This window comes from Wolffia australiana, chromosome 1 (assembly GCF_029677425.1).
Source record: "Wolffia australiana isolate 7733 chromosome 1, ASM2967742v1".
In the NCBI taxonomy this organism is placed as follows: domain Eukaryota; kingdom Viridiplantae; phylum Streptophyta; class Magnoliopsida; order Alismatales; family Araceae; genus Wolffia; species Wolffia australiana.
Window position 1 is genome coordinate 13,273,139 of NC_135835.1, and position 20,542 is coordinate 13,293,680.

The window sequence follows — 20,542 nt, forward strand, 5'->3', positions numbered from 1 at the left end:
GGCGGCGGTGGCGGTTTCCGGCGAAGGTGGCGGCAGTTTTCGGCAAACTCTAGGGTTTTTTTTCTATCTCTATTTTTGAAGTGGCATTTTCGTAAATATGTCAAAAATGCAGAAAACACTAAAAATACAGAAAATCACTAAAAAATCACATTTTTCAATCTTTTCTTCTCTTCTTTATTCCTATGGGCAGACCCCACCTTTAATAGTGGCAAATATGGGCCTCCCCCTTATAAATAAAGGGGAGAAGGCCCAGTTAAGAGTAATTTGGGCCCCCTAATAGGAGAGAGAAACCCACTTACACGCCAACACACGGGCGCACACACGCGCAAATGTGTAGGTCCATACAACGGTCCAAACACATGCGAATAAACAAAAACAAACACATACGCAGCCGACATACATGGCCTACTAAACATGGAAAATGCAAGGAAAGATAATGCCAAACCTTTATGGGCCGTTGATGAGGCTGGGTACACCGAAGGCTGGGTCTCGTGGGTAAGATTCGCTCAACGAACTGGTTAAATAGGGTCTTCGAAGTTGGATGGTCCCCCATCAGCCTTCGTCCATGCGCGCGCACCTTTGTCCACGCACGCGCATCACATGAAGTGCTGCGCACACTGTTTGCTTCGTCGTGCATGACCCTGCCGAGTCCAAGCCTGTTATCGCCTCGACCACATGTGCCTTGCCTTATTGCACTCTACGTGCATCACCTCTCCTGGTCGTTGACTTCTTGACCATACAGCGATGCCTCCATCATTGTGCGTCGGATCCATCATTGACCCTATCGCCAAACTATTCGGAGTCCACTTTTGTTCCAACATGGACGTCGGGCCCTGCCCCACAGGTTCTCCCCTTCCCTTTCATTTGCAGTTACAATTACGTCTTTCAGTGCCATAGATTTGTGTTCTGAATTACCTCCCAGATTCAAATTACGTTGTCTAGGATTCGCCACTGGACATTTGAGAGTGTTAGGATAACTCATTGTGGTATGGCTAGCCCTTATCGATAGAGGATTGGACGCCTTCAGGTATTAAAAATACCCCTCATTTCGTAAACGTTTGAATTGGTCCAAAGGGACGTTGATGAGTCTGATTGTGATTAATCAAACTCCATCAACTTAATTGAACATTTGAATTTGTCTATAATGTTGCATACTATTTCATTGAATTTTACAATTACATTACACATTATCACGCATCAATTGCTTGAATTTTCATTCCCCTTGTGTTGTACCATGTGCCACTCGATCCCGGCTGTGTCGTGTTACATCAAGAAGGGATGATCCTTTTGTGCGACTGACCGGTCTAAAAATAGTGCGATATGCGGTCTAGTTTTATTTTCCAGACCGCACATCAGATGCTTCTACAGTACTTACCATCGCGCATTGACCATGAGCATGTGCGGTGGAAATGTGCTATTATGTTTGATTTTTTAAAAAGCTTTCAAATGCAATAGCAACTCTCTCTTCCTCTTTCTCTCGCACACTATTCTCTCTCTCTCTCGTTCCTTTCTCCCTCTTTCTCTCGCTTTTTCCTCCTTCCCTCTTTCTCTCTTGTGCTCTTATCTCTCTCCTTACTCTCTCTCTGATGGGGGACCAACTCGCCACCGACACGGAAAGATGTCAGCAACCTCATCCAGCATCACGAGTCAATGCCCACGACCCGTCATTTAAGTATTCTGCTTAGCGACACGTCAACGAGCATCTTTTATTTTCTCATTTATTTTGAATGTAATTTATTTTTGAATTATGGACAGGCCTATCTGTGTTCTGGGCCTCGTCCTTTTGAACCGTTCATCATTTCATTGTTTTGGGAAGGCCGCGCATCAGGAGACAGTTCCTTCCCATTATGGCCAATTGCGCATGCCTTTGAACCTATGTAAAGGCCGGCATGCCCAAGAGGACATTTTGGAGTTGAATTTGAACTTGAAAGGTTTCTTCATCTTTGGCTCCCACCTTTCCTCCCTTTGGGAGATTTTATCACTTTCCTAGAGTAAATCGTGGAGTACGTCCACTGTGCGTCCAAGCCACATCAAATCTCCATGGAAGAACCGTTGCCGACGCCCCTTAGACGTTCTTGAAGCCGTTCCTTTAGAAACCCATTATTGGGTTGTTTTGGGTTCAAGAAAGCTCCTAGAATCCTCTTCTTGGAGTCATTCCTATGACTCAAGTGTCACCGCCGCTGTCACTGCCGCCACGGCCATTGCTGCCACCGTCGCGGTTGCGGTCGCCGCCGCCGCCGTCGCAGTCGCCGCCGCCGTCGCCGCTTTCTTCAAGCCGATCTTCAAGAAACCCTCTTTCTTGGGTTGTTTGAGTCCAAGAACGCGCCAAGAAAGCAACTTATTGGCCAGATCTTGTGAGTTCTCTCGTTGCCCCTACCACCGCCGCCGTCGACATCGCCACCGCTGCTGTTGCCATCGCTGCCGTCGTTGTCGCCGTCGCTGCCGCCGCTTTCTTGAAACCAATCTTTAAGAAACCCTCTTCTTGGGTTGTTTGAGTCCAAGAACGCATCAAGAAACCAACTTCTTGGCCAGATCTTGCGAGTTCCCTCGTTGCAGCCGCCACCGCCGCCGTCGCCATTGCCGCCACTGCCACCGTCATTGCTGCTGCGACTATCGTCGTTGCCGCTGCCACTTCCTTGAAGCCAATCTTCAAGAAACCTTTTTCTCGGGTTGTTTGAGTCCAAGAACACGCTAAGAAAGCAACTTCTTGGCCAGATCTTATGAGCCCCCTCGTTGCCGCCGCCATCGCCGCCGCCGCCATTGCCATCGATGCCGTCGACTCTCTGAAGAATGGGCTTCACCTTCAGGTTCTACCTCTTCCCCTACGCTCGCAGTTCGTTTACTTTCTACAGTATTGTTGAAATGCTTTACCTTTGCCTCTGAGAGTATTGTTGTTGATTAGAAGATAGCCATCATTTGTGTGAAATAGGATTTTCTTCTTGGTAAGTTGCTAATCAATTACCGCGAAGGATTGGACGCCGTTGGGTAATTAACTTTACCCCTCATTTTCGAGGCTACTAATTGGTCCAAAGGGATGTTGATAAGTCCAATTGTGATCTAAATGAACTTTGTCAACTTAATTGATCCTACGAATTGAACAGTCTTTTATCGTACTTCTCATTGAGTTTAAAAGATTGCATCACATTATTCTCTCATCATTGTGCACACCTTTTCACTCCTGTGTTGTAGTCCGATCCCCGTGCTCATTGTGTTACATCATTCTCCCTATTTCTCGCACTCATATCTCTCTCTTTTGTTAGTATCCCTACCCCTCTTCTCTTTCTCTCTGGCACTCTCTCTCTCTCATTCCTCTCTCAATCGCTCTTCTCTTTCTCTCAAGCTCTCTTCTCTCAGTCTCTCATTCCAATCTCTTCCTCTTTATTTCTTGTGCTTTTGTCTCTCGCTCTTGTTCCTCTCTATCCCTCTTTCTCTCCCATGCTTTTCTCTCTTTGTCTCCCTATTTCTATAAGGGACTCTTCTCTCTTCCTCTCTTATTATTCTCTCTGTCACTCTCCTCTTTCTCTTTGGTGCTCTTCTCTTGGTCCCTCATTCCTCTCTCTCCCTCTCTCTCTCTCTCTCTCTCTCTCTCTCACTCTTCTGTCTCTCCCTCTTTCTCTCTTGCACTCTCTCTTCTCTCGATCCCTCTGTCTCGTTCCTCTCTCTTGTTCTTTCTCTCTATTGTTCTTCTGTCTCTTTCTCTTGTGTTATTCTCTCTCTCACTCTCTGCTGCTCTTCTCTCTCATCCTCTTCATCTCTCTCTATCACTCTTCTCTCTCTCCCTCTCTCTCCCTCTCTCTCCCTCACTATCGCTCTTCTCTCTCCCGCTCATTCTTCGCTCCCTCTCTCGTGTACCCAGATTGTTCCTCTCTCTCTCTTTATCATTTCTCTCTCTCTCTCTCTCTCTCTCTTGCTGGCTCTCTCGTCCAACCCTCTCTTATTGTGATCATTGGTGCAAAATTGTGCCATGTACAATGCATTTTTTTTGCACAAATTTACAGCGATCTAAAAAATTGGACTGGACCAGATGACCATCTGTGGGACCCCAAGGCATTACAATAAGATTACTCTGAGATTTACCTCCCAAAATTCCTTTTTTATGGGTGGTTTGGTTTTGAAGCTGCTAAAGACACCTAATGCATCAATGCTCTCGATATAGCACCTGACCTGCCATTGTGTGACACTAAGCTCGCTGCCCTTACCTAACACCACGTGATGTCATGATTACACCCCCGCCGGTTGCTTTGGACGTCACTTGAATTTCTTCAACATATTTTATAAACTAAGGGTCATCCCTCCCTATAAATACATCTAAAATTTAATCTTTAATACATCGATCAACATTGTCTGAATCCTCTTGTCTTCTACTTCTTCTCTTGCCTATATTTCCTTTGTCATTTCTATTTCAAATATGGTATTAGATCACACCCTATTGGGATCCAAAGGTGCCTCCTCTGATGAAGGCATCGTTCAGCGCCAACAACGACAAATAACAAGATTGCTAGAAAAAGCTCTGGTGCCACATGTTCCCCTAGTTGAAATCAAGCTCACTCAGAGGAACTATACCCTGTGGATAGGCCATGGTGGTGGTACAAGGGCTAGGTAAGCACCTAACTCATGAAAGGCCCACATCTGTTCCAATCTTTACACATCCTGAAAACCCATGGTAGAAGAAGGATATGGCGGTCATGGCCACCATGATGTCATTTATGAGCGACAAAGCACTCACCATCATACAAGAAAGTATGACTGCTTTTGAAGCATGGATAGCGCTTAGTAATGAACTCTCCTCCAGCTCGTAGTCAAGAGTCATGGAGCTAACAAACAAGTTGCAGAACATTCAATGAGGTACGCAAACTATTGACAAAATTTTTCAGGAAATACGATGCATTGGCACCGCCTTTGGTGCAGTTGGAAGCACTGTTCAGGAACACACACCAAAGTTTATCCTTCGGGGACTTCCAAACTAGCGTGAACACTCATTCATAATCACTATGCTAAGGTCCAAAGAGAATATGCTAACCTTTGGTGATACTGAGGAAGGTGAGGAGCAGCTACCTCCGGAAGCAAATCAAGCTCACTCAGATCAACATCAAACATGCTCAAACAAGGGACGTGGAGGTCGTGGGTGTGGTCATCATGGATCACAAACATCCCACCAGCCAATGAGAGCGGGTCCTCGATCTCAAATCTGCTAAAAAAATGGACATTGCACAGATGTATGCTATGATTGCCTCGGACCTCAAACTCCACGTAATGTGTCTCCATCACCAAACACCAGGCCGAACTGTCCTCAAGTTCAAGCATATTTTGTATCTCAAGGAGCCACATCCTCTCCATCGACTCCTGCATAGACATAATGGTATCCGGACAGTAGAACAACTCATCATGTTACTTTAGATCCTCCGGTATTCAAATCAACTAACATCTTACCAAGGATCAGAAAAAATCAATATTTCAGAAATTATTCATTGACAATGTTTCAGGTTTGCCTATTCATGTTTCCAGAAATTTGATTCTCTCTGCCAAATCAATATTTTTCTTCAAAACATCTTACATGTTCCTAAGATCACTAAGAATCTCTTGTATGTTCGTCAACTTATGCTTGGAAACAATGCATGTATTGAATTTCATCCACATCATTGTTTTGTCAAGGATCAATGGACAGGGGCCACTCTACTCAAGGGCTAACATCTAACATCTAACATCTAACATCTAACATCTAACATCGCCTTCAACTCAACCATTTTCTGTCAAGCAAGCCTCCTTATAGCTTTGGCACCGATGACTTGGCCATCCTACGTTAAATTTTTTGAAAAAACCTTATCCTACATTCCCATTTTCCCTTGACTGATTTGCCTCAACTGCATATATGTGCACTACGTGCTATGTCGAAGGCTAAATAATTACCATATGGTCATTCTCCTCATGTTTTTTTAGACCTTTGGAACTTATTCACTCCGATCTCTAGGGAACTGCTCCTGTCATTTCTCATCTTGGATTTTCTTATTATGTTACGTTTATTGATGCATTCAGTAGGTAACCTGCATATTCCATCTTTAAAGGAAGAGTGGTCTACTAGAGACCTTTCATCTATTTCAAAAATCATTTGAACGACAATTCAACTGTAAGATCCAAGTTCTCCAATTGGACTGGGGCAGAGAATAGAGGTCACTACACCAAGCATTACACGAGGGTATCCATCATCGCATCTCTTGTCCTCATGCTCATTAAAAAGTGACGTTGCTGAATTCAAGCATCGACACATCATTAAAACTGCTCTCTCACTTTTGCATCATGCAGACATTCCCTAGTGGCACTGGGATGAAGTCACTGCGGCTGGAGCCTATCTTATCAATTGTCCTCCAGTGGCACAATTTCAGTTCAAATCTTCCTCCGTGGTACTCTACACTCAACCTCACAACTTCAGTTTCCTTGAAATATTTAGCTGTTTGTGGTTTCCCATTCTCAGGCCATATGCAGCCGCCAAGCTAAGCTCTCACTTCGAACAATGTGTGTTTCTCGGCTATAGCTCTCGCATCATGGGTAATGGTGCCTCAATCTTCGTACAATTTATATCATCATTTCTAGAGACATTGTATTTGATGAAAATATATACCCATTTTCTTCTGTTAATTTTCCATAAGTCCCTCAGCAGGAATGTATCACAGTCCAGAGGTGCAATGAAGTTTGGAAATCTATTCAATCTAACCAAGTATTTCCTAACCATACAAACTCACTTGAACATTTTCCTGAAATTCTCTTCATGAAGAGTCCCTGTGGATCGAAATAGCATTGCTAGATGTGTCGTTCAATGTTGCAAATACTTGTACATTTTGTGCTTTTGTGCTTTTGTGTGAATTTCTTGTTAAAATTTGTACTAAATTGGTAATTTGACAAGCACAATTAATCATTGGCTGCATTCAAAGACTGGACGCCCCTAATAAATATTTGCAGCTAGTGATTGACCAGAATCTGAACAAATGAGGTTACAAGAGAAATTTTGAATGAAACAACATGTATTTAAAGCCATAAAATATTCAAATAAATAAAAATAAATATTCTAAATTGTAAATTTAATTTATTTAGTGAAAATCAAGTAAATTCAAAAGCATTGGAAAAATCAGAATACCATTCTAATACTACAATATATTAATATAGATTAAAAATATGTAGATATGATCATCTGAAGGAAAAACATGTAAAATATGTGAGATTTAATTATACTTGACATGTTATGTGTGATTATGAACATCTAGAAGAGTGTCTCTTTCAGCCCACCTCCTTTTCCTCTCTTCTCTGACATCTTCCTTGGAAAGTTAATGACAGATTATAATGGTTGCATTTAATAAAAATATTTAAATAAAACCTTGACTCTAAAAGTATGAACTGATAGGATACATAAGTATTTTCTCCATGAGGAACATAGATTACAAAATTAATATATTTTAAATAGTGATAATGATATGAAAACTGATATTTTATGTGGCAAGAGGTAGATAAATTGGAAATACTGAGACCAAAAGATGGTGATTAATAACTATAGAGAATACGAATCTGTATGCAAATGTGAAAGGATAAAGAGGTGTGGATATAGAGATGTATGGCAATAGATGTACGAAAATCCATGTAGATATGATGATGGGGTGACAAAGTGGATAAGTAGAGATAGACTGAATGAATGTGTCGATTAATGTCTGATGGGATGAAGATTGGTTGTACGATGGAATATTAAGGACTTGGACGATGTGTTTGAAATGGTTTTTTGATGTGGGGAGTAGGATGGCCTAAAATGAAAGTGTCTCCGGAAGAGGATGGATACAAATATCCACTTTAGATCCTTATCTTCTGCCATGGTCAGGCTATTTACTCCTACAAGATAAATTCATATGCGTCCTTTTCACCTTTAGCCTTTTTATAGTTAATGGTAATCTGAGGCAACTTGACGGACCACTAAATAACATATTTCGCTCGATGAGTTTTACATGGACATTAATTTCACTTTTATTCCAAGGGTATGGATGAATGTGAAGAAAGAGACCGGATGCGAGCCAAATGAATGGGACTGTAATACGCGGTGAAGATAGATTAAAATTTAAAAAATAGATTTAGTCCGATAAAACTATTTATATAAATTAAAAAAACTATATTCCAGCTTAAATATAATATTTCTGGTCATACTGACCCTCCGCAGACGGAGAACTCGGCTCCACGGAACACTTGACACCGCCGCTTATCCAGCGCCAAGCAGAACCAGTCTTATCGCCGGCGGAAGATCTCCCCGGGACGTTACGGTCGTTCCAAAGAATGGCCACTGGATGAATATCACGCGGCTGACAATTTCTTAGCAACGCCGCTTCAGGATACCGGACGTCCTTCCCTCGTTGGTTGGTGCTGCGGAATAGCCGGGGTCGGGCCTGTTACCGGGATCATGTTCTTCGGAGACCGGAAGGTGCTTGAAAACAAGTTCCCTACGATGTAAATATGACGTAATTATTTCATATATCAATTCTGAATTGATAACCATTTTTCGTTGCATAGAAGAATCATTTTCTATCATTCAACCATGTCACCAAAACCCAACATAACCAAGGCAAGGTATTCCTCATACTGGGCAACTATAATTTTATATTCTACTTATCACATCATATAACTTGCCATATGTTTCCGTAGATATCTTTGAGTAATATTACTTAAATAAAATGTTATAACTCTCTAAAATTATTCTTTCAAACATAGATTAAGAACGATACTTCAACAAGGTTCAGATCCCTTGAAGGACCTAGAAACCGTCATGCCACATATTTCATATTTCATAAAATGAACTCCTATATCTTTCCTTTTTCTATGGATAGTTCAGCACCAATTCTTTGGTTTAAATATTTATTGGGATGGTGATAATTGATTCTTTAAATATCTATATATCACATATTTTCTTCGAGCTTTTTCATCTCAAAATGAACTCTTTCCTTTTGTTATGCTTTCCCAAAGCTTGATCTTATTTTGTTTATGTCTAGGTGGTTTTAAGTTCTAAGTGGAGTGGACCTAGAAGTCAAATTCTTGGGTTTAATTTTTTAGGATGATGATAATGGATCCTTTAAAGATCTCTGTAAGGCACTTTTTTATTTGAGGTTTTTCATAGGTGATTTTTAGGATTTGATGAACTGAATTAAAATTTTGTAGTTTAAAATATTTTTCTTTCACTTTATGATGTTGCCTACTTCTTATCCATTTTGCCCTCATTTTTTATGGGCATAAACACAACGGCACTACATTGAGGTCAGACCTGGTCATGCCCACATCTTATCTAGCAATGCTCTCAACCGGTAAGTTGGGGACTATTCCTTTATATTATAATACTAGCTTTCCATAAGAAGTCATCTGCTTGGGGTTGGTGGAGGTGTTGGTTCCCCCTACAACATTGTCGAGGATCTTCCACATTTGGATTGATTAGGAACTCACACTCCCTGGAGATGATACTTCACTATGATCCTCTACGTGTCATATCCTTAAATTCTCCTCAAGAGTGTTACATTAGAGATGAAGGTGAGAGACAAATGAATGCTTGGCCTTTCAAATTTCTCTAGTGAATGTTTTCCATTGATTTGCTTTGGGTTTTCACACCCTGGTGGATGATCCATAGACGACTCAAGAGGCAGAAGAAATAAAGCATTATAGTGGCAAACCATTTTAATAAAATGAAATGATGATTGGATCACCTTGAACCTAATAAATCTGCTATCCTTCTGGTTTTGCAAATGAGTCATCAGAGATAACACAAATGCCAACCTTTCGAGATATCCCCTTAGTCCTCTGCATGTTATGGCTCCTCATCTTATAATAGATAATCATCACCATTGCTCTAGGATGACCTTCTCCCCAGTAAGGTGGCACCAGGAGGGAATTCATCCATAGAGGAAAGAAGAATGAGGGTAATCCAACAAAAGTTTTGCATGACATATTTTGTTTGAGCCTTCCTCTAATTTTCTACTCAACAGTAGTTTTTCTTAAACTCATATACTTTTAAAGTATATCTTCCAACATCAATTAAACCTTATGCATGTGACCCACAATCCTAGTATTTTAATTTGAATAACCGAAATAAGTTACTATATCAAACATATATCTTAATTAAGACCATAATTATTTAATCAAATCAATAGGTAAAGTTATCAACATGTGAGCTCCCAAGCTACACCAAATGCTTTTGATGGTACAAAAGAGTCCATCAAATCTTTCATGGAGCTTTTATATCATCTGTACCATACAGATATAGTCCCTCATCTTCGCAACATTTCTAGAATAACTAGGGGTGTAATAAATTTTCAAACAATAATGAATTTCCCAGTTAGTATTCATGTTTGTTTGTAATGATTAGAAAACACCATTTCTGGTATCTAAACTAACTTTCAATTTTTTCATCGCATCTCGTTCCTTGAGTTATTTAAACCTACGCTGAGGGAGGATGATCCCAGAAGACTTCTTCTCTCAGCCTTGGAGGACTTCTTCTCTCAGCGGGGCTAAGACGATTGGAATCATGTGATTGGGTACTGGTATGTCACAGTCAAAATAAAACCAAGAGGGACCGAATAGTGTTATTATATCTTAGATATTTTGATGTTCTTCTTAACTGTATGTCTAGTAGGCGCATGATAAGTGTTTTAAGATGCATAGTCACTTTTCATTCCTGACTTGCCTGGTCTCCATGATAAGCATCACATTTTAGTATTAATAAATATATTGTATAAATGAGTACTGAAAGAAACATGAAAAAAGTGATTGGCTTGCATGCCAAATATAGTACTGTTATTTTAGCATGACACCTGCTCAGAGTTACTCCCTTTTCTACTATTCATAACCTTCCGTCTCATTTTCATACTCTTTTTCTATCTCATTCAATAAAGATCCACTTAAAATCTGCCTATGGCTTATGATTGTTCCTGCTTTCTTATTCAAGGATTTCCTCTTTATAGCTTTTTTCTATTTAAAATTTACATTTAAAATCAACCAATATTTATCATTAACGTAATGTCAGAACGCAATTAAAAGGTGCTTCAAAATTTCTTCTCCTGTATGTGTTCAATTCATTTTCGCATTTTTATTCACATTGGGCATAAATCATCATTCTGAGAAAATTTCCAATTTATTATCCGAAGTGTTTCCAATTATTTAGCTATAATAATTAATAGTTCACTTCGAAAATTGGGTCTCTCACTCTTGGAATGACAATGGTTTTACTTAGGTTATCTCTTAGATACTCGTATTACGATTTAATGTTGATTGTTTTCCCCATACGGCTTTCATCGATCCCAAAGATTACTCTGAAATTTAGTTCCCAAATTTCCTTTTTTTGGGGGGGGTTTGTTTTGAATCCAAGGAACTATTATCACCTCTCTGACTTTCCTCTTCTTCATTATTTGGGTAATTATAATAATATCAATGAAATCGAGAAGATTAAGGTTTGAATTCCCTCTTAGAGTACGCCCTGAGCTACGCACGATGAAATCAGAACCAATCAAAAGTGATGCACATTCCTAGTTTCCGGCAGGCCAGAAAGAGGGTAAATATCTGCATAGCAAAGTGAGCAAAATTAAAGATTGGCGAGACCCCGGCAGTCATCGAAGTTCGCACGACGGCTAGTTATTTCTCCATTTTTGTCCTTTAATGAGCTTGAAATTTCTCAAGTCAAGCGATACCAGAAAATGTCGAGAAATGAAAGCAATACTCGTCATTACTGTTGGGAGACCAATGGTAAGAAATAGTAAACGTCTAAAGGGAGATTCTCGTTCATTGACACATGGGGTTATTAAGGCAATCGATGCGTTTTAGCATAACATTCATTTAAGCTTGACAAATAATAGTTTTTTAATGTTTGTTATTGATATTATTTTCTTCTTGCGACGATCTTATCATAATTATGTATAACCGTCCGAGTCCGAAGCCGTACTGTAGAAGGGGCGGTACACATTTTTAAACGGACTATATGCTTTTTTTACCGCGAACGATTTGGCACCGTAGAGGTAGAATGTAAACCGTTGAAGCGAGTGTGCTTTTCTTGCGGTCCTTTGGCGATTCTCACTCTCTGCCGACCGCTGACTTCAGGAGAAATTCCTTGGGCGGGCCCGACGTAGATAGGCGCGATACTTGCAAAGTTTCGTTTCAGCGCGAAGGGTCGAGAACAACGGCTAGAGTCTAGTTCGTGAATATTAGGAAATCCCGTTGTGTCCGTTGCGGAATGACCGCGTCTGCCATTCCCCCCCCCCTACCTCGGAACTCCGAAACAGACGGTCTCCTTCCGTTGCCCACTATAAGTGAAGGGCTTGCGCGGGAGTCATGGTAGCAAGGAAAAAGAGAGACAGCGTTTTGAGAGATGGAGAAAGTCAGAGAGATGGCGGTCGCATTCACGGCAGTGTCAGCGGCGGAGGTGCGAAGTGTCTGGGCGAGTAACCTGCACCAAGAATTCCCTCTCATGATGCAGGCTCTGGGGGAGTCCCGCTTCGTTGCCATGGATACCGAGTTCCCGGGCTTCGTCCACCACACCTCCGTCTCGGCCGGCTCTCGCGAGCGCTACGAAGACGTCCGGCGCAACGTGAACAGCATGAAAATCATTCAGCTCGGGCTCTCCTTCTTCGACGCGCACGGCCGGCGTCGCTCTTGGGAAATAAACTTTAGCGACTTCGATCTCTCCTCCCCGTCGGATCTGCGATGGGATGCGTCGATAGAGCTGCTGAAGCAGAGCGGGATAGACTTTGCGAGGACGAGAGCGGAAGGCGTCGACTCCGCGGTCTTGTCGGGGCTTCTGCGAGGGAGCAAGCAGTGGACGCGGGGGCCCAAACCTCTGTGGGTGACGTTCCACGGCCTCTACGACGTCGCGTACCTGCTCAAGCTGCTGACCCGCGCGCCGCTTCCGCAGTCGCTCCGAGGGTTCGCCTGTCTGGCGGGGCACTGCCTCGGCAGGATCGTGGACGTGAAGTGCCTGGGCAGGGTTTTCCAAGTGTCCCACCTCGGCCTGGTGCAGCTTTCGCAGTCTCTCGGCGTGATCGTGTTCGGCAGGGCGGGGCACCAGGCGGGCGTAGACAGCCTGATCGCCGGGATGGTGTACGCGAAGATGGCGGGTCAGCTCTCCCGGCTTGAAAAGGGAGTCGAAGGCATCCTCTACGGGATCGAAGACGAGACAATCGCCGTCCCTCGAGCGCCGGTGGTGCGACCTTCTTGCCACATTAACGGCTCTGGGCGCGCGCCTCTTTCCCCGAGGATGGTTGCCTGGTATTCACCGCTGCCTCCTCGCCACATCAACGGCGCTGGGGGCGCGCCATTTCCCTTTCCCTCGAGGATGGTTGCGTGGCATTCACCGCTGCCTCCTCGCTTTGATCTGAAGACAACGGCTCAATAAGATATGTGACAACCACTTCTTGTCGGATACGAAGGAAACATTCCTTCCTCCGATGATCGTGCATCAGAGAATTAGTTCTGAAATGAATTATCTTACTGAAATCTTTGCCTGCGCCACCTCCAGTTGACTGGATCTTTCAGGGCTAACATTTTAATCCATAAAAAAGCAACACTTTAATCTCGAGAAACATCTGTCGATTCTGCTCGGTTTGAATCCTTGTTATTGTTTACGATCGTGGCGCGTGGGAATTTCCCTCGGCCACTGTCTTTTTCCTCCAAGGAAATGATGGGACAATGTTTAAGGACCGGATAATCTGATGTTGTTTAGCAGTTGTATTTTATGTAAATTTGTAAGAAGAATCGTTAAGCACTTGTAGTGTATTGAAATAAAAAGCAAGAAAATGGGTTTCTTTGTTCTGACTTTTGCACCGTGCAAGTTGAAAGTGCGAGTCGGCCCTGAGGCGCTGTCCTGGTTCTTGAAAAACGTAACCCAACTTCTGCTCAAACTTCTTATTTCTTTTTCAACCGCGTGAGTTGAAAGGGGCTGAAAAACGTAGTCTAAGTTCTGTTCAAAACAGGGGGGAATGGGAGGAGGAACCTGCATGTAGGGCCGTGTCAGGGGGTCGGGCGACTTGGAGCTACCCGGAGCGGTCGGGTTTGTATCTCGTCGGCAGAATCCGAAGAGTCGTTCAGGGGTGGAGGGGTGAGCTCGATCAGGCCGGGAAGGAATGAGGCGCGTCCGGATCGGCAGGAGGGGTTCGCGGGCGTCGGCCGTTGTTCCACGCGCCCTTTGATTGGTCAGCACGACCAGCCGGTCGAGAGACCAAGGACGACACTCGATCGGGCACCGGGAAGGGAGGCAAGGTAGCAGAGGATCGACGGTGCTGTCGATGCAGTCGTCGGCGTCGGCAATCACACCGCGATCAGGAGTGAAACACCGCGGTCAGGAATCACATATCGAACCCCACTGTGCGTCGGCGCCGGCAGGAAGATGAGCATGCGAACGTTGGGTACCGGCGATGCCGGGAACTGCGCGCGGCGGAGGCCGAGTGAGGGCGCAAATAAAGAGGAGTCTTAGACGGGGAGTAGAGTAGATGCATCATGTCACTGCAAACGAAAGCGCATTGGTTCAGCCACTTCCCTATCAAGAGCATGATCAACTACACATGCGTAATGGAACAGGTTTGAAAATCTTATCTGTTGGTTCTTCTAAAATAACTACTTCAAGTAGTATACTTTACTTAAAGGATATTCTGCATGTTCCAGAAATTTACTTTCTGTTCATAAATTTACTCGAGATAACAATGTTTTTATTGAATTTCATGATTTCTATTGCCTTGTGAAGGACAAAGCAACTCATCAAGTACTGCTCAAAGGGAGAGTTAAAGATGGTCTTTACTATCTAGACTCTACCAACACTTCAAAGGCTGTTTTTCTTGGGGAAGAGGCATCAACGACATCTGGCATGCCAGACTTGGCCATCCTCATTTTTGAATTTTAGTTTCTATAATAAATGAGTTTGGATTACCTGCTTCTCAATGGAACAGAAATCATATATGTGATTATTGCAATCTAGCTAAATCACATAAATTGCCTTTTAATCCTACATTTTCATACATCTACTCAAGTTTTAGAAGTGATACATTCTGATTTATGGGGGGGGCTTCACCAGTTTTGTCAAAATCTGGCTACTCTTATTATGTCATTTTTATAGATGATTTCAGTAAATACACATGGCGTTATCCTCTTAAACATAAAAGTGATTTACTTTGCACGTTTGAGGAATTTTTTAAAAGAGTTGAAAATCAGTTTAACTGTAAAATTAAATATTTGCAGTTGGATTGGGGAGTTGAATTCCAATCACTTAATTCATTTCTCAAGCAACATGGAATTGTTCATCGAGTTTCCTGTGCTTACACTCCTGAACAGAATGGTACTGTAGAAAGGAAGCATCGTCACATAATAGAAATTTCACTTGCATTATTAAACCAATCTCATGTGGCTAAATTTTTTTAGGATGAAGCAGTGGCTACATCTGTATTTCTTATTAATAGAATGATTACACCGGTGTTACAAAATAAATCTCCTTATGAAGTTCTTTTAGAAAATAGCCCTGATTATAATTTTTTGAGAACATTTGAATGTCTCTGTTATCCTTATTTGCGACCTTATACAAACAACAAACTTGAAGATAGGTCAGAAACTTGTGTTTTTTGTGGGATATAGCTCAATGCACATGGGATATAGATGTTTTTCTCTCCATACAGGTAAAATTTATATTTCACGCCATGTGGTATTTTATGAGAATTCTTTTCCTTTTAAAACACAAAATTCCACAGCAGGGATTGTTGGATCGTCTCCACATTTCAACATCATATCGGATGTTCCATCATTTCCCATTTTAGGATCTACTCAGAATAGTGACTCGATTGTTCCTGATTCACAAGTCAAAGCTCATCATACTCATGATCTTGACTGGTCTGAATCAAAAAACCAATCTTTATCTCCAGTCAAAAATGATTCTCAATGCTACTCAGATATTATTACCAAATATCCTGAAATGATTTGTACATTTGATCAGACTCCTGATCCAAATGTTAGATTAAAAATGAACTCTCTTCAAGATATTTATCAACAAGAAATGATTATATTCATCTTAAATAATCATTAACCTGTTCTATTAGATATCCAATTCCTCAATGTCTGAATGTTTCTGAAACAGTTATTACTGAGCCGAATTCATTTTCCATTGCCTCAAAAAATGAAAATTGGATGCAGGCAATGGCATCTGAATACCATGCCCTCATTCAAAATAATACATGGGATCTTGTTACAAGAGATCCCAATTTTTATGTAATTGGTTGCAAGTGGGTTTATAAATTAAAATATAAATCCACTGGTGACATAGATAAATATAAAGCTATATTGGTTGCAAAATGCTATAATCAACAAGCGGGTTTTGATTTTAATGAAACCTTTTGTCCTGTTGTTAAATATACTACTATTCGTTTAATGCTTTCTTTGGCAGTGAGTAATAAATGGGTTATTCGTCAACTTGATGTGTCGAACGCATTTCTTCATGGGGACCTACATGAAAAAATATTCATGGAGCAACCACCTGGTTTCAAAAATAAAATTTTTTCTAATCATGTATGTCGTTTTAAAAAATCTTTGTATGGCCTAAAACAATCCCCACGTGCTTTGTATAAATTACATAGACTTGGTTTCACAGGGTCCAAAAGAGACACCTCGTTGTTTTTTTAATCTAAAACCTGAACCTACTTTTATTTTGATTTATGTTGATGATATTCTTATCATGGGTCCAAATGAAACTAATATTTTTAACATTGTTCAACTTTCACATTCGAATTTTGCTATTAGAGATCTTGGACCTGCTCATGTAACTTGCAGAAAATCCAGTTTTTCACGCTCGTACTAAACATATAGAGATAAATTTTCATTTTTTGCGTGAGCAAGTCTCTTCCAAGAATATCTCTATAAAATTTATCAATGGATAAGCTCAATTTGCGGACGTTCTGACAAAACCCCTTCCAATAGGGCGATTTCAACCTTTGCGGTTCACGCTCAACGTCCGGGATTGGCCGATGCACTTGACGGGGGGTAAAAGAGGAGTCAAAAACTCACGAGGAGGAAGACGCCGGAATAGGAACTTAAACAAGATTAGAGTAGTAAATAAATGGGTTTATATATTACACTCGTTAGAGATTAGACTGACAGGATGAAATATAAGTTCAAACATAGAAAGGATCAAACGTAGATAGAGTTAAACATAGATAGGAATGAACGATCAGGATAAGATCAATGGTAGCCTTTATAACAATTATAACGGCTACGATTATAACAGAAGAAGTTTAAACAACTGAGTTAAATGGATTGATGAGAGTTAATCGAGAAGTAGCCGTTATAACAATTATAACCGCTACAATTATAACAGCAACTATATGTAGCTACTTTATGGTATTAAATTCACCAACATTATTAAACATTACGTGTCGGGAAATACAACGATCTTAAGAGTATTTCTGCATCCCTTCTTCTTCTCTCTTCTCTCCTCTATCTCTTCTTATTCTTGAATCTCTTGAGGCGACATCGAGTCTCTTCAGCCAAGGGGCCGAAGGCGACTAGCGGCCACCCAGAAGGGAGATGTGAGCGGTGACTGTGGGAGACCGGCATATAGGGGCCGAGGGCGATGAGCACTGAGCCGGCTGAAGATGCGAGCATAGGGTGCAAAGTGGTCGAGGAAGCTATGAGCGCTGGTGTCGTAGGGTCAGCGGCCTTTTTATAAATAATGGTAATCTGAGGCAACTTCATGGACCATTAAATAACATGTCACTTGATGAATTTTACATGGATATAAGGTTTAATTTTAGATCCATGGGTATGAATGAATGTAAAGAAAGGGAGTGGATGCAATCCAAATGAATTGAACTGTAATATGTTGTGGAGACAGATTAAAATTTAGAAAAAATACCTTTCAGTTCCGTAAAAGTATTTGTACAAATAAAAATATATATATTCCAGCATAAAATATTTTCTAAATTTTTTTTTATATATTCCAGCTTAAAATATTTTCTAAAAACTATTTATATATTCCACCTTAAATGCATATGATGCAAAAAATCAGAAACTGTGTAAAAACTTTGACACAAAAATGCCATTATAAATATACTGTAAGTCATTAACCTGAGAAAATGCATGTATGATATCTACAGAAAACAAAAATATAAGTTTATGAGGGATAAATCACAAAAAATACGAAGTGATGAGAAGGATGAAAAGTATAGATAGATAAATTTAACAATGTATATAAATTTTTATACTTGGAATAAGGGTGCAAGTAGGGATTAATTTTCAACTATCTCTTTTTGCAATAAAACATAATAGAACATCTTTTAGTAAAGAGAACATGTATCTTCATCTTTATATCCATTGGGACATGTGTATGTGATAATCATAAATAATGTGATATTTTAACTGTAATTTCGTGATATTTATGTACTTTTTAATTTAAATGACCATAAATACATCTATTAAAATTATAATGAAAATTTTTAATGGTTTTTATGATTTGTGATTTTTCAATTTATTTTATATTCTAATAATTTCTTAAATGATTTATGGGTCATAAATTTTTTTTCAGATTTATTTAAATACCATAATGGGTTTTAATATGCCCTTATAAGGATAGTTTGAATTATCCAGTTTTTGTTATATATTTACGGGATTTTATGACTTTACATTCATAAAGAAGATTATTTTCTAAGACTGACCATATACTATTGATGATTAACTTTATTTAGTTTTACAATGTAATAGATTTGATTAAATCTGATCTGTTTCAATTGTGGGCAGCATTTTCATCGGCCAACCATTAGCTGCGTCCAATAAATAAAAGACACTCAAAACTAATATTTTTTTATGAGCATTGATACACAGGAGAAGAGGAGAACATATATGGCACTTTTCTATTGGTTGCCCGCATTTCTTTAAAGCGGCTGCACATGTGGCATCAGAGGATCTGAAGGAGAAAAAAAGGCACATTTAATATGGCAAATTTATTTTTGTTTTTTAGTTTTCTCAGGTACACAACATATTCTGATTGGGCGCGTTGTTTGAAGGCCACAAATCATTCCAGGCATTAGGAACCTTTCACCGAAATTGAACAAGTGTATTGCAATTTAAAGGCGAGATATATTGCTGCACTTTTTTGATAAAATTGAATTGATCCGCTAGGCTGATCCAATAAATAACCTGGATAAGGTTGACAGAGGATCAGATCGATCATTCAACTTCTTAAAATAGGCTACCAATAATGTCCCACATTGGATGTCGTCTAGCATAGTTCCAGTGTCATTATTTGACACAAATAAAGCATCTTAGGTCAGATCAGACGTCTTCCTACCGGAGACACTTACTTTCCTGGGCCGTGCGTTCCACGAAACCGAGTTTGTAAAAATAGGCTCACAGCCCATCCGCCCCAAAATCTCCTAGCCGTATATTGTATGCTATCAAAGCTGTAGTCCAGCTAGGCAGAATCAAAGCAGGTCTATCCCCCCCCCCATTCTCTCTCTAATGGCGTGAACTTTGTCTGCATCGTCGAGGTCAATGAGATTCGGTGCTGGATCAGGCAGATTAGCTCTGGAGGAAGGGAAACTAAGACCAGCCATTCCAGTAAATGTAGCCATTTCTTGGTTCCATGTAATCTCTTGCAAAGCTCTCGGTTGATTTGCCCCATGGTTGAACACTAGCCCTAATTCTTCCCAGCTTCGCGTTTTACATACTGTGGATGGGAAAATATATTTTGACTATCGCTTACGAGTATCTTACCATGGGATTAAAGTAAGTAATAGCTCGAATGTAGAAAGAAGCCAGTGGAGATGATTGAGTGTTCAAGGCGGGATCATCCAACCCCAATATTAAAGGATATTCCCTTAAAGACGACAATGCAGCTAGTCCATGTACAGGGAAGTGAGATATTGGAGAAATCATTCACCAATGGTTATCGATAAGCATGAGCACTAACTGAATGATAGATTAGGGTTTAACAATCAACCATGCCCTGAGCTTTTTGGGAGTCTCATGTGAATGAAGAGTTATAAATACACGGTAATTGATGATGGCAAAGGTTCCATAAGAGAATTCGAACACTATTGGGAATCTACTCGGTAGCTTGGCACTCCATGGGCTAGAAACTTAACCAATCAATGTAGTTAAATTGATCCTTAGGTAATCTATCTATTGATATACTTAATTAATAATATTGGATAATAATATTTACTGGGCCACAAAATTTATTCACTAAAATGATATATGGGCTAAAGGGTCACACACATACGATCGTAGGGACATTGGTGAATATATCTTACTTGATGAGTTTCTCAAAAAATCAAAAGTAATATATAAATAGGGAGAGGGGGCCCATTTTAGGTAACCACGCCAGGCAAAGGCGCCCCTCTTCCTTCATTCTAAGCACTTCTCCACTCAAACAAGGAGATACTCTTCATGGTGAGAAGATCAACAAGATATTTATGAAGAGCTGGATAAGAAGCGCAAAGCTAAGAGAAACTTTATATTGTGGGTACTTTTGGAGGACAGGTACGTGAGCGACTTCAGAACAATCCCAAAATGAGCA

The 20,542-nt window shown here is 40.6% G+C and overlaps 1 protein-coding gene across 1 annotated transcript; it reads left to right on the top strand.

Moving 5' to 3' along the window:
- Nucleotides 1–12,166: 12,166 nt before the first annotated feature.
- On the top strand, nucleotides 12,167–13,447 carry LOC144707511 (putative CCR4-associated factor 1 homolog 7). Its single transcript, XM_078580651.1, has one exon. It carries the CDS (start codon nucleotides 12,368–12,370, stop codon nucleotides 13,388–13,390), a length of 1,023 nt encoding a protein of 340 aa, XP_078436777.1. The 5' UTR covers nucleotides 12,167–12,367; the 3' UTR covers nucleotides 13,391–13,447.
- The last annotated feature ends 7,095 nt before the right edge of the window (nucleotides 13,448–20,542 follow it).